Here is a 13,526-nt window from a genome sequence, read left to right as displayed (position 1 = left end):
GCTGGCCGCGCGCTACCGTCCCACTTCTCAACACGCAGAGCAGCCAATGAGAGGCCGTCTCAGCATCCTGGACCCGCCCTCTCTGGCCCAATCACCAGAGTTACAAAAGCACAGTGCATGAGACCTATCATGTAACGTTATGCAAAGTTAAATTTACTGTGAGACTGGCACTCTATCTCTTTTAGTGTTAAATTAAAAAGTTAATACATGATTGACTTCCGTGGAACTTTGGTTATTCATTTATGAATATGTATATGTAATGTACTTTTTACACTTTTCTTTTCCAGCAAACAAGCTCAGTCAAGTCCACTGGATTTCTTCTTATCATGGTAAGGCTGACAGGACATGACAAGGTGTGGCTGATAAAACAAGTCAGGTAGATAGGCAGATATTATGTTCAGTGTTTGAGAATAAAATCAATGATAAAAGAATAATGTTCACATTTTCACAATGGAGAACCAATTTTACCCTGGATCTTGACCTGCTCAGCTGTAGGGGAGCCCCATGATGCAACCAGGCAAGAAATATGAATTATGTATGCCAAACAAAGCTTTCTAGACTAACTAACTGCCAATGTCTAAACCTTTCCGACTGATCTGTCAGAATAAACTCTATTTAGAGTCCCACCAGGAACTGCCCTGCGTCTGTGGTACTGGGGGCATTTAAGCACACCACCATGTGGTGAGAAGGCTCCAACTAATTTGTACAATGTGTAAATGCAATTAAGAACATAAACATTGAAGCCATGTAATAACAGGCAATTCTTAAATTTACAAGGGCTGTCCTCGACCAAAGAAATTCTTAGTCAACTAACACTCATACGATTTTGACAGTTAATTTATTTGTCGATTTAATCGACAGATATGGAAAATCTAGTTTTTTTCACTAAGAGACACACAAAATCACCATTTTAATTATTGTGTTTACTAAAGATGTGCTCATAAGTTTCTTAGAAATAAGTTATTCTGCATAATAAAAATGACTAATCAACAAAATAACTCTTGGTCGACTAGGACCTAAACAAGGGATTAGTTGACTAAACGACTAAAAGGTGGCAGCCATAGAATTTACTGACAAAAGCAACACCAAATATAAAGAAATTAGACTGAACATCATCCAACCTTTCTGCCATCTGAAGCTTTTCTAGGCTTCTACATCTCCTCCATTCAATTGTCATCTTTTTTTAAATTGTTGAGTAAACATCATTAACCTGTTGTGGATTGTTGGTAAAGAATACCAGCAATCCGTCCGTTCTTCTGTTAAACGGATCCACTATATAGTTAACTGTTTCATGCTGGCAGAGGTGCATTTGACCCTATTTGTGACATTTATTCTTATTTTAAATTTGACATCAGAGATGAATATTCAAATGGTTAAATAACAGGCGGGTGCTGGCAAAATCACTGACACGTCACCATTGTGGACCACGCCATATGACCAGAGACTGTTTTGCTCATACGTTTATGACTACATTGTTATAATTGTTCATTTTGGCTGCTGGAGGAAACTGCAGCCTCTTGACTCACAATCAAAATGCCACTAATGACATGTCTGTAAAAAGCAACAGGACATTGGCTGCATGCATAAAAACAGGGATGAAATTTGGTGTCTGGCTTGCCTGTAGGAATGAAAAATGGCCGAGTTTGCTTCCGTTTTGGTTCATCACTGCAGTGATAGTGGCTTCAGGAACAACAAAGACATTATGTGTTTTCGACCTGTTATCTTTTCCGCTTAAATGATTCAGGCAAACGAGTAAATATATTACATTTTAACCATTTATTCAGGAATTCACAAAATATAGCCATTCACATACAATCTGAGTATACTTAATTCTTCAATTTTACAAATATTAAGAACAATATTCTTTTCATAAAGTATAAAATTTACACATATTGTACTGTAACAATGTATTTGCATCGAAAAGCACCCTCAGACTAATGTAACACCACTATAATAGGACACAGAGTCACACTGAAACTCATGTCATTTTACAAGGACTTTTGGCAATTGATTGTGCTGACGTGAAACAAGGCTTCCACAGAAGAACCTGTCCTTTATATCTGAAACACATCCGACCGAAAACGAACTTGTGCGTTCCTTCAAGTTTAATCGGACCAGAAAATGCTGATGCTAGCAATGAGGATATTATTATTATTATTATTATATATTACTGATGAACTCTCTTGTTGCCAAATCATAGACTTTCAACTTTACTGCAAACTCATTATTACTCACTTTTCAGGATGTTTTTGATCATAAAATATCTATACTTTGTATACAGAACACTTTGGCCACAATGTTTCGAAACAACGGCATGGAGGAACATAGCAAACTATATTTTTTTACAAAATAGACTAAATAAAGGCACACCAGTAACATTTGGGCTCCCACAAAATATGAATAGTCCAAAAACATGGCAACAGAATGTTTCTAACTTTCAGACTAACGCAGAACAAGAAAATGGTTTAATATTACAGTATAATAAGAGCAAAGTGTCATCACCGTCAAACCATCAAATGAATAAGAAACAGAATCTAAGATTCTCTTAAGTGCTCTTCATATTTAACAATCGCAGAGATTTATGGTAGGCAAAATGTACATGATGTCAAAACTCTGTGGTTTAACTGCATAACTGAGGACTTCATCACACACTTGTATATGTTACAATGTGAAACACAGACAAACAAACTCAAAGGCAACTTAAGAAATACGATATAAAGTATATATGTAATATTACTTACCTTATAGTTCATTTGCTGATGAAAGAAGATAACCAACAGAACTAAACTGTATCACAAAAGAAATGGCAGCAAGACATTTTTCTATAGGCCAGGAAACGAATACACAAGGGCCAGTTTAGTCACTCAATAGAGAAGACTGTATCATCAATACAGTTAAAGGTATAATATGTAGTCAAATTGCCACTTTCAATTGCCCGACGTTAGTGAGAACCAAGAATAAAACATTATTTTCTGATTGTTTCACGGCAGTTATGTTCTGAGGCACGAATAAACACATGCTCACCTCCTCACAAACCTGTGGGAAGGTGCACGATTTTAAAGGAATTATCCTGCTGTGGCCTGTGAGCCTCGGTGCGCCAAGGGGCGGGACAAAGCGGGTGTGTTTGAACTGGGAATGACAACGGGCCAGAACACCCTGATTATTGGCTGGGGGTCACATCCCCAATGTGGGGTCCAAAAGCTCTTTGCTGACGCCCAGAAGAGCAAAATAAGACGAAAAGAGAAAATACAGGCAGAGGACAGGGTTTCTGTAGGTAAGGACACCACAACACACTTCTAGTGGTTCATAAGTGATGGTGATCAGTTGCATATTATACCTTTAATTACAGTGTAGACACACTGTGTTAAAAGATGTCTGTGCTGTGTGTCCACATCGTCTTTCCCTTAGTTCCAACGTTATTTCCTACAGTATTGTGCTCAACACACTGTATAAAACAGAAATGTAAATTCTTTGTCATAGAACCAATGCACACACAACAGTTAAAGGTGGATGAATCTTTGAATAATAAAACGAGGCTTTAATGTAAATCCTTGGCCAAATATCAATAAATCTCCTTCAAAATTATTAAAATATACCTCACGATAACTCTGTGCTTCTTCAACTGCCATGACACGATTAACACTATGAAAAATGATTGCTCTGGTATCATATTTCAGTCTGAAAAGAGCAACCATCTGTATTTCAAATGTTGTTGCTTTTTCAAAAACATGTACGCAGGGGGAGAGAGAAAGAGCTTGAAGTGTGCTTAAGTGTGATCATGTACAGTATTTACATCAATGTCGCAGTGAGAGTTTGATTTAAAGGCCTCTTATTCTGTTCCCAGTTTGGCGATCAGCTCATCGCATATCTTCGTGAGCTCCTCGATCTCTTGATTCTGTGAGAGACAGAGAGAGGAAGAGTGTTTAGAAGTTGGAGTTAAAGCTGTCAGGACAGAAACATAACAGGACAGGTACAATAAAAGTCTTTAAATATGTACACAGAATGGCTTGCAGAAGACTGGACGTGCACACCTACAACATCCAACTGTACAAAATGGTGAAAAACCTACCTAATATTTGTGTTCAGGGATTGATGATTGGGTTCTGTGTCTTTAAATCCTCTTAATTTTCACCAGTCTGGTTTTAGTATACGAGACACTGCCCCCTAGTGTCTAAAGCGCCAGTGTGTTGGCAGAAGAGCATTTCTAAAATCTGTGCAGAATGCCTGCATGATGAAGTAGCAATTTTGAAAACACGAATTGAACACCATTTATCTGCATCTTTTTTTTTTTTGGACATTGTACAGAGCCACAGGAGTGGGATTTTGCTATAAAATCTATTCGATCTAACTGTACAAAACAGGAGATACTTTTCCAAAGCAAAAACAACAAAAAGTTACTTTTGGTGCAATAAGTAAAGAGCTGATTGGAGGACATTTATCATTTATTTTGTATCAACTCAGAGCCAACACACAAACTAAAAAATGTGTTAGTGAAAGGGTTTTAACCTCAATCATCCAGAGTGTTTTTTTCAGCATACCCTGCCTTCCACTTAAACAGTTTAACACAGCGAACCAATCTTAATCATGTTTGTAAGCATCCTACCTTTTGAAGGACAGCTCTTTCAAGTGAATCCACCTTCATCTGCTCCTTCCTCAGGCTGGCGTTGAGTGCGACACTCTCAGAGTCGGCCTTGGCACGTACCTGTGCTATGTCCTCATTAGCCCTGTTAGAGCGGAAGTGAGGGAGACAAGAGAGATCGTCACAATGAAAGACTGTCATTATTAAAAACCTGCCTGACGATTATATCCAGGAATCAGAAACCGCAGACTTGGAAGCTTACTTGTCCAGTTTCTCCTCAGCGTGCACCTTGAGGGTTTGGTATCGCTGCTCCTCCTGCTTGATCCGCATCAGGTAGTCCTGTGCGCACTTCTTCAGCACCTCCTCATTCTGGAGAGACACATGCGGAGAACGTCTAGTGACCTGGCTCATATGTGGCAGCGGGCTGGAGAGCATCTCATGACATTCATAGCTTTACTGACCTTCTTGAAGCCCTCCAGGACTCCCTTCATGTTCTCATACCTCCTGAAGAGGTCAGCGAAGGAGCGCTCCACAGAGTTGAGGTCGGCTATGGCCTGATCCCTCTCTACGGTCAACTGCCTGACCGACTTACTGCAGGACAGGGACTTCTGCTGCTGCTCGTCCTCTGCAACCAACAGAGGAGTCAAAATACAAGATTTAAAGGGCTACATGTATGCATTACTATAGGCAACAGCTTGACTCAATGTTTACTTCCTGTCAGCTGATGTCATTCACACAACTAGCAACTCTCAGCCTTGTGGGTGCTTGAGCGTCTGAGACTCTTTTTATACATACTACTCTAGTCTCAGACTTTTACGACAGTTTAGCAGAACAGTAAGCCAAAACATACAAACAACAGCTCAAACAGCGGAACATACTTCACTGACCAGGTTAGACACATGGCCTCATGCCCTGCAGTACAGGCCTGACAGAGCATCATGAGGGAAGCTAGCGTCTGCTGGACATTTTGGGCCACAGCCTTTAGGCCGTTGTAGAATATAGAAGATCAGCACTAGATGTAAACACTCTCAACATAAGGCTAAGAGGTGACATTTTGAATCTCATTGTCAAATTTTTATTTCAAATCCTACGCACTGCAACAGACCCAACAAAAGACGATGTCTCACAATGTTGGGGAGCAGTCATACAAACACACACACATTCTGGTGCCATGAAGTGCATGTAGACTTTACCACCACCAGGTGGCATGCAACTTACCAATCATCTGTGCAACTGTTTTCTCATACTCTGCAACTATTTTCCTGTCAAGATAAAAATAGAAAGTGCAACATTTGTCAGCTTTATTTCTCCAAGGTATTGGTATTCATTATCTATATTTATACTGTTTTAAATGTGAAGCAAGGTTCAAGAGAAACAGTGAAGCTCCATACCTCATCTCCAAAACCTCAGTTCTGCTCTCCTCATACTTCCTCTTCCACTCGTTGACCTCAATCTCTTTAGTCATGATCTGATTGGACATGACGAGGTTAAGGTTAAGATCTATAAACTTAGCCATCGTCGGATTCACATCATCAAAGGAGAACCGTTTTTTCTGACAGTGGCATACCTCTTCTCTGATCAGGGTGAGCACTCCTGCCTTATCCATCTCACTCAGAGGCATGTTGTCCTGGGACAGGGCCGCTGTGTCTTGGACCTCACTGCTGGCCATCTTTGTTGTTTGGGTCATACATATCTCACTCTGTGGAACATGCAGAAAAACATACTGTGGGCTCAGTCTAAGATCTGACGAGAACATCCATGATCCTTACAGTTTGTCACTAATCACCTCATATGCTGCTTTAACTTTTCATTGCAGATCACATGATGTCTTTGCAAGGTGCGCTCTGGGAAAACTGTTCACATGTGTTGATTTTACTAATCAAACACTTGTATAACCTGGAGGTGCAAGTGTGGTTATCTTCGAAAAATGTTATGCGAGACTATTAAACTATTAAATTGTTGTAGCAAAATAGCTGTCGGGATATAAGAGAGCAAAAACTTAAAAAGCAGAAAAAAGTATGTCCTACTGGCTAATAGTTTAGTCAGTATTACAATTATTGGCTAAACTATCTTCTTAGTAAATGAGATAAAAAACCGTGGGTGCAAAACAAGCCGGTCATGTTTAAATATTCATACTGCTCCGTCCCTGTGGTTCCTACAGTCTACTTACCATATCATCTTTCAGACAGCAGGTGTCCTTCTCCTCCTTGTCATCTGTAATTTTACTGCCAGAACCTTTGAGGAGAAAAAAACAACACACAATTAAATGAAAAATGACAACTGTTAACTGCACTAATTACCCATCATTTTACGAAAAGATAATCCACACAGTAATCTTTCGGTGCTCCATGTTAAAAACTCACCTGAACGTCGGCAGAATGTGGGCACTATTTGTCTAGCTTTTGTTCGATTCCCTTGTTTCCGTACTGAAAATATGGTGCGATACTTGCACCACAGACAGACTATGGGAAACATTTGTTCCCCAGGGTAACATTTATAACTTTCTTATATCTGGGACAGGGTTTTGCTGAGGTTGCATGCTCCATTTTATTCCTTTATTAAGTTTGACACTTTCTTGGGGCATTGCAGATTCTCCAACAGAGTAACTGAGACAATTATGTAACTGAATCACTCTCCTTGTTCACAGTTTCCATTTCATCCCGTTGGAACTGGCACCTCTAGTTGCAGATGATTGACGGATGGATGTTGTGATGTTGTTGGTTGAAATTGGCCAGTAAAAGCTCACTTCATTATTTGTTTTAAAGGAAGAGATTGAATTTTGAAATAAAAACATGATAAATAGATTTTTTTTCTTCCTAATTTTTGCATATAGTGTTAAATGGGGACACAATAAGACCGCGGATGTGATTTCAAAGTTTGAAAAAAAGCACAGAAATCTCAAATTTAACAACATGCTTACACTGACCTTTCATATTGCATGTCCTATAAAATACTACCATCATTAATACATCACAATTTAGAAGGTCAAATGGAACAAATGAGACCAGATTCAGGACTATCGATAGAATTATTAAGTCTACTTGTGCTGTTTGTTTCACAGAATAAAAACGAGCATGGCTTTGTGAAGGTGAGTTGGTCCTTCCACTAAAGCTGACTTAAAGGGAAAGTTGAGGGTTTGAAGATCTAAACATACCATCCATAAAATAAATATCATCGATTGGATGTTTCTTCGCAGGTTCTTTTTGGCATTCAGGCTCTCCTCTCTCCTCCTGGCTGTCTGTTGTCTGGCTCTTAATGCCAGTGGAGGCAAGCTTCTCCTCATCAGTGGCGTGATGAACCCGCTGAGTGATCTCTGGGGTGTGAGCCACCACCTCATCCTCCTCCTGAAAAGGAGGGAGGAAGAAAGGATCCACATTATAATGGGATTCATGATTAGATTCACTTAGATATCAAATATTAAAGACAACTCAATATAAATATACTATTAAACTCCTTACAGGAAAAAAAACATTCAGTTTTAAGCAGCATTAACAAAAACTTTTCCTATATGGGAAAGTGTGTACTGTTGTGAATTGAAACTCTTAATGAACAAATGTAGATACAGTACATTACTGTCGACATACACAAGTATAATTTATTACAATCCCAAAGATCCAATATAACTCCATTTCATGAATATATTCAAGATGCAATATCCTGAGGAAGTTACATTATGTAAGGTAATATTGGTGGACTGGGCCTTGACAAACTGCGTTATTATACATTTTCTTAGAGACTCTGGCATTACACAATATCGTTAAGGATATCTCCTAAGCATGGAGGAGGTGATAATATTGAGGGCAAATAGTAGCAGCAGACTTATACTTGACTGCAGAGTTATAAGTCACATATCTGTCGCCATGCCAAACCAGCACTGCAGAGCTGGTGCCACTGCTGATGCTCCTGTGTGTGTGTGCGTGTGTGTGTAACGAGATGAGGCCAAAAGGTTAGACAGCTGCTGAATAATGGACATTGCAGTGTCACTGCAGTAAGGTGAAACATTTCAGCTGACAAAACACACATTACCTGATTGCACACGTCAAGCACCAAGGCCTGGCTCTCATCATATTTCTGAACTTTACAGGAATTCCTACAAAACAAGCACAAAGCAACAACACAAGGGTCAGAATATATAGATCTAAAATCAGCGAACCTTAAAAACGTCTTCTTCCTCCTGTTTCTACAACCACAGAGCTGCAAGTATTTCTGTGCCTTTTGAGCTAATTTCATAGCCCCATAACAAGTGAGGTACAGCTACATACATAACTAGCATAACCCTTCTAGTGTTGCCCAACTTCTGGAGGGATCCCAAAACAGGACAAATTAACTTGATGTATATGGCCTTGAAAGTTAAGGATAAACCAATGATTTTTTCTGACAAAGCAGATGCCACGTTGAGAGTAAAATGGGAAGCAAGCATGCACGAAAGAAAGAGAGCGTTGATAGTGAGAGTACTTACAACAGAAAACAGAGAAACTTGACTTGTTCAGATGTCCTGGGGCTAGTAGTAGTAGTAGTAGTAGGCGAAAGCAGCGGTTGGGGGTTGCGTAACAGACAAGAGGAAGTAGGATGAAGAATGAGGGGGATATTGATTAATGGAACGTAAAACAGATCAGGAGGAAGAGATAAAAGAGAGTTTGTGAGTGACTGAAGGCGTTCAGTGTTAATTGAAAATTTGAGCATCAACAGAAGCTGCCGACAGACCTGGAAAAGCTGAAATTAGTCCAAACTACTGCAGCTATAAGTACTTCTAAGAGCTTATATATAACCTGTTTGGGATTTACATCAATGGCCAGTATGAAGTGTTAAGTGTGTCCAGCCAAAGAAGAGGAAGCTCAGTGGAGTGAATCTAAACCTAAAATGTCATATAAACTGAATAAAATGAAATCTGAATGTTAATATTGGTGATAATGTTACGATCTCAAAACTCCTGGGGCAAGAAAGAAAGTTTTCATTTTGCCGTAGACTTACGTGATTGTCTTCTCTTTGTTTTTCTTGGGAATCGGCCTCACTTTTTTCTCCCGCGCCGGTTGCACTGCATTCTGTTTGCCTTCGTCTTTCACTTTCTTCTCCGGCTGAGGGGCGCTACTGGACGAGTCCTCAGTGCTCATGGGTTTTGAGGGTTTGAAAGGGTCCACAGAGTCATCAAAATTGTCTGGATCAAAACTGTAGGAGCTCTTCGGGAGCACAGGAGTGCCGCTCAACGCACTATTGCTTCCAAACGGATTGAAGTTCGGGTCGTCCCACTGATTTGGATCAAAGTTATATGTTCCTGACTTAGGAATAGGAATATCATCAAGGTTCAGAGGTGCGGTAGAGTCTGAAACCGGCAAAGGAGTTTCTGGAAGAGGATCCGAAACTGGTTCTGATGCTGGTTGAGAAACTGGTTCTGACGCTGGTTGAGAAAATGGTTCTGATGCTGGTTGAGAAAATGGTTCTGACACTGGTTGAGACACTGGTTCTGAGATTGTGGGTTCGGGTGCAGGTTTGCAGGGAGTCTCAGATCTTTTGACCTTCTGCCTCTTAGCTGCGAGTTTGCCGTTTGACTTTTTACCACCTAATTTCCTCGGAGGCGGCTTGCTGACCGTCCCCTCGTCCAGACCGAACTCAAGCATCACAGGCTTGGCCTCCGACGATGACTCCCTCATCTCTGGTTCTGCTGGAGCTACTGAGCTGGCCTCACACACAGGCAAGGAGCTACCGAGTGGCTCGAGACTGGGGAGCGAGCTTGAACCGAACGGTGGGGGAGAGTTCTGGATTTTGGATCCGCCGCACTGAAAGGGGTTGAAGCTGTCATCCAGCTGGTCAGGGTCAAATTTATAAGTGGCCTTGGGAATAGGAAGTTCTTCTTCCTCATTTGTTTGGGCAAGATCATTCAGTGAGGCCTTTACTGTCAGGGGTGGAGGCTTGGACTTGCTGGTTTTAGTCTTTTGAGTAGGCTCTGTCTGATCCAGGCCATTGCACTGTGGTTCTGATTCAGCAAGAGGTTTCTGCTCAGGGGGCTCTGGAGCTGGACTGACTGCAGGTTCACTGCTAAGGGCCGAGTCTGGTTCTGGGGCTACAGCAGGAGCTGGAGCTATAGTAGGAGCTGGAGTTGGAGCTGGAGCAGGAGCTGGAGCAGGAGCTGGAGCAGGAGCAGGAGCAAAAGCAGGAGCTGGAGTAGGAGCAAAAGCAGGAGCTGGAGCTATAGTAGGAGCTGGAGTTGGAGCTGGAGCAGGAGCTGGAGCTATAGTAGGAGCTGGAGTTGGAGCTGGAGTAGGAGCTGGAGTTGGAGCAAAAGCAGGAGCTGGAGTAGGAGTTGGAGCTGGAGCTATAGCTGGAGCTGGAGCTTGACCAAGAGCTGGAGCAGGAGCTGGAGTAAGAGCTGGAGCTGGAGCTGCGAGTTTGCTGATTGACTTTTTACCACCTAATTTCCTCGGAGGTGGCTTGCTGACTGTCCCCTCATCCAGACCGAACTCAAGCATCACAGGCTTGGCCTCTGACGATGACTCCCTCATCTCTGGTTCTGCTGGAGCAGGAGGTGGAGTAGGAGCTGGAACTTGAGCAGAAGCAGAAGCAGGAGCAGGAGCTGGAGCAGGAGCTGGAGCAGGAGCTGGAGTAGGAGCTGCGAGTTTGCTGATTGACTTTTTACCACTTAATTTCCTTGGAGGTGGCTTGCTGACTGTCCCCTCATCCAGACCGAACTCAAGCATCACAGGCTTGGCCTCTGACAATGACTCCACCATCTCTGGTTCTGCTGGAGCAGGAGGTGGAGTAGGAGCTGGAGCTTGAGCCACATCCGGGACAGGATCTGCAACTAGGACGGGGACTGGGGCTTGGGATGGCTCTGTGGATGGCGCTGTGCATTTAGCGACTTCAGCAATTTCCTTCACTGAGGATGGAGCAGGGACAGACACAGAGCCCAGGACTTCTGAAAGATTCTCTGTTTGTTCTGCTTCTAGGGTCTGGATGTTTACTTCCAGTGGTGCACCCATGGGGACTGCAGGCTCATCTTGACCCATGTTGTGGCTGAGCAAAATATCCTGATCCCAAACCGGAGCAGTCACTATCAGCTGCTCCTCCTGATCCACATCTGAAGAAGAATTGTGGGGGGAAAAAAAACACCAGAATTAACCAAAACCAATTCATAATGCAAAAAAATAAAACAACATGCACACTTCATCCCTTTGACAATCTCTCCAATCAAATCCAAACTCAGATGTAGGTGACATCTGATTGGTTCCTATTGCTGCTGTTGCCATGGCAATGTCTTACCATGAGGGCCACGACATTTAAATGATTGATTTTGCGTTGTGTTTAAGACTAAAGGGGCAGCGGCCGCTGTGGAGTATGTACTGCCTCTATGGGAAGCTTTTGACACTTCAACATATTTCAGTATGCCTGTCATACTCGCCATCATGTAATATTATGTTGCTAGGAGACAAGCACAGCCTGCTGTGTTCCTACCTACTTCCACACGCATTAGCATGTTGCCAGAGTGTCATTTTCAAAGTATTCCTGCAGTCCAACATGCCCATACAAACACGTCCTCATCCAGGTCCACATACATATTCAATAGAAAAGTATGACTCCTTTTTGTTCTCTCACTCTTGTGTTTATAAATGCAGAATGTGTCACAGCATGCCTGTTTGCAATAATATGCAAAACATGGGGTCAAATTGAATGAATGGAATTAGTTATTTTGCATTTGTTTACAATTTTGTTGTGATATACTTTGATTTTAATGGCTGTAAAAAGTGCACCTGTGCACAGTAGTTGTTTCCAGTCGAACACACATCTATATCATATAAATGATTATCTCTGAACTCAAAGCATTTTTTCCAATGTTATTAAAACTAAAACAATGCAACATAGTATATAGTTATAACAAATGGTATTGATCATTAATTATTCATGTGTTAACTCAAGGTGATCATGCATTTCACCACACATGTATACATCCATTCAGGAGACATACAAAGTAATCCTCAAGTGTCAATCAGTTAATGTAATCAATTTAACGTTAAGTGCCTTTTTACCTATCTGTTCCAGCATATATAGACTGATGCTGATATAGCAATGGAGACGTCAGTATGTTTACATTCAAAGAAGTTTCTAGAGGCACTTCCACTCCTGCCTGCCAGGATTCAAACTTCCTCATTTACAGCTGCAGGACGGGATGTTTGTGGTTGAAACAAAAAGGAACTCCCTCCTCGCTCCATACTGGTTGACCTTCACAATGTACACTTTTGGAAAAATGTTGTCGGAGCTGCTTTAAAGGAAGGATTTATTGCTACCGAAATGAGAATTGCACGGTCTTCTACAAACCTCTTTGAAAAGCGACCTACATGATGGTTTCATCCTGATAACAAGCTTTGTTCTGTCCCTCCCCTCATTGTGACCTCGATCAGTTACCGATACAAAACGGGGCAAACCAAATCCTTTTGTTGAACCTGTTGAATACCAGAGCAAGGGTCATTCCCACACTCTGCTATAGGCTCCTCCTCTCAGTGACAGTCCTTCTGCCATAATCACACCCAAAAACTCAGTGTGCATGCCACCTTACATACCGAGCATGCAGAACATGTTTCACTACTTGGGCATTAGTAACCTTATGTACCTGTAATAAAAACATTGCAACTAAACACATTTATATGATCCATGAAAAAACTTGAGAACTTGAGATAGTGCTTCAATTTAATTTTAAATTTGTACAATTTAAAGCTAAAATGTTGTAGGTAGGTAAATTCCTAAAAATATCAGACTGCATCCAACGACTCGAGGAGGGACACCGCCTTTAATGTGTGCTTGAAACGACATTTCTTCTGATCTGTTAGGTATTTGTAACGTTAATGAGAACCTTCAGCTTCACCGCGGTGTTGTGACTGCAGTGTGTTTACGTCTCAAACAGTTCTCTCTCTCTCTCTCTCTCTCTCTCTCTCTCTCTCTCTCTCTCTCTCTCTCTCTA

At 41.5% G+C, this 13,526-nt stretch overlaps 1 protein-coding gene across 1 annotated transcript in view; it reads right to left on the bottom strand.

Moving 5' to 3' along the window:
- Positions 1-1,757: 1,757 nt before the first annotated feature.
- The window catches only part of tacc1 (transforming, acidic coiled-coil containing protein 1), a 14,399-nt gene continuing 2,630 nt past the window's right edge, over positions 1,758-13,526 (bottom strand). The window contains exons 3-14 of the mRNA XM_031843300.1: positions 11,355-11,651; positions 9,551-10,724; positions 8,606-8,669; positions 7,734-7,923; positions 6,750-6,814; positions 6,147-6,278; positions 5,971-6,047; positions 5,798-5,841; positions 5,041-5,204; positions 4,842-4,948; positions 4,604-4,724; positions 1,758-3,895 (exon numbers count right to left, since the gene is read on the bottom strand). Coding sequence (XP_031699160.1) covers positions 3,830-3,895; positions 4,604-4,724; positions 4,842-4,948; positions 5,041-5,204; positions 5,798-5,841; positions 5,971-6,047; positions 6,147-6,278; positions 6,750-6,814; positions 7,734-7,923; positions 8,606-8,669; positions 9,551-10,724; positions 11,355-11,651 — 2,501 coding nt within the window. The 3' untranslated portion in view covers positions 1,758-3,829. The remainder of the gene's footprint in view (positions 3,896-4,603; positions 4,725-4,841; positions 4,949-5,040; positions 5,205-5,797; positions 5,842-5,970; positions 6,048-6,146; positions 6,279-6,749; positions 6,815-7,733; positions 7,924-8,605; positions 8,670-9,550; positions 10,725-11,354; positions 11,652-13,526) is intronic.

Source organism: Anarrhichthys ocellatus, unplaced genomic scaffold, assembly GCF_004355925.1.
Source record: "Anarrhichthys ocellatus isolate YVR2014 unplaced genomic scaffold, GSC_Weel_1.0 scaffold1, whole genome shotgun sequence".
Lineage (NCBI taxonomy): Eukaryota > Metazoa > Chordata > Actinopteri > Perciformes > Anarhichadidae > Anarrhichthys > Anarrhichthys ocellatus.
Note: the sequence above shows the minus strand (reverse complement) of the source record. Positions and strands in the feature narration are given on the sequence as shown.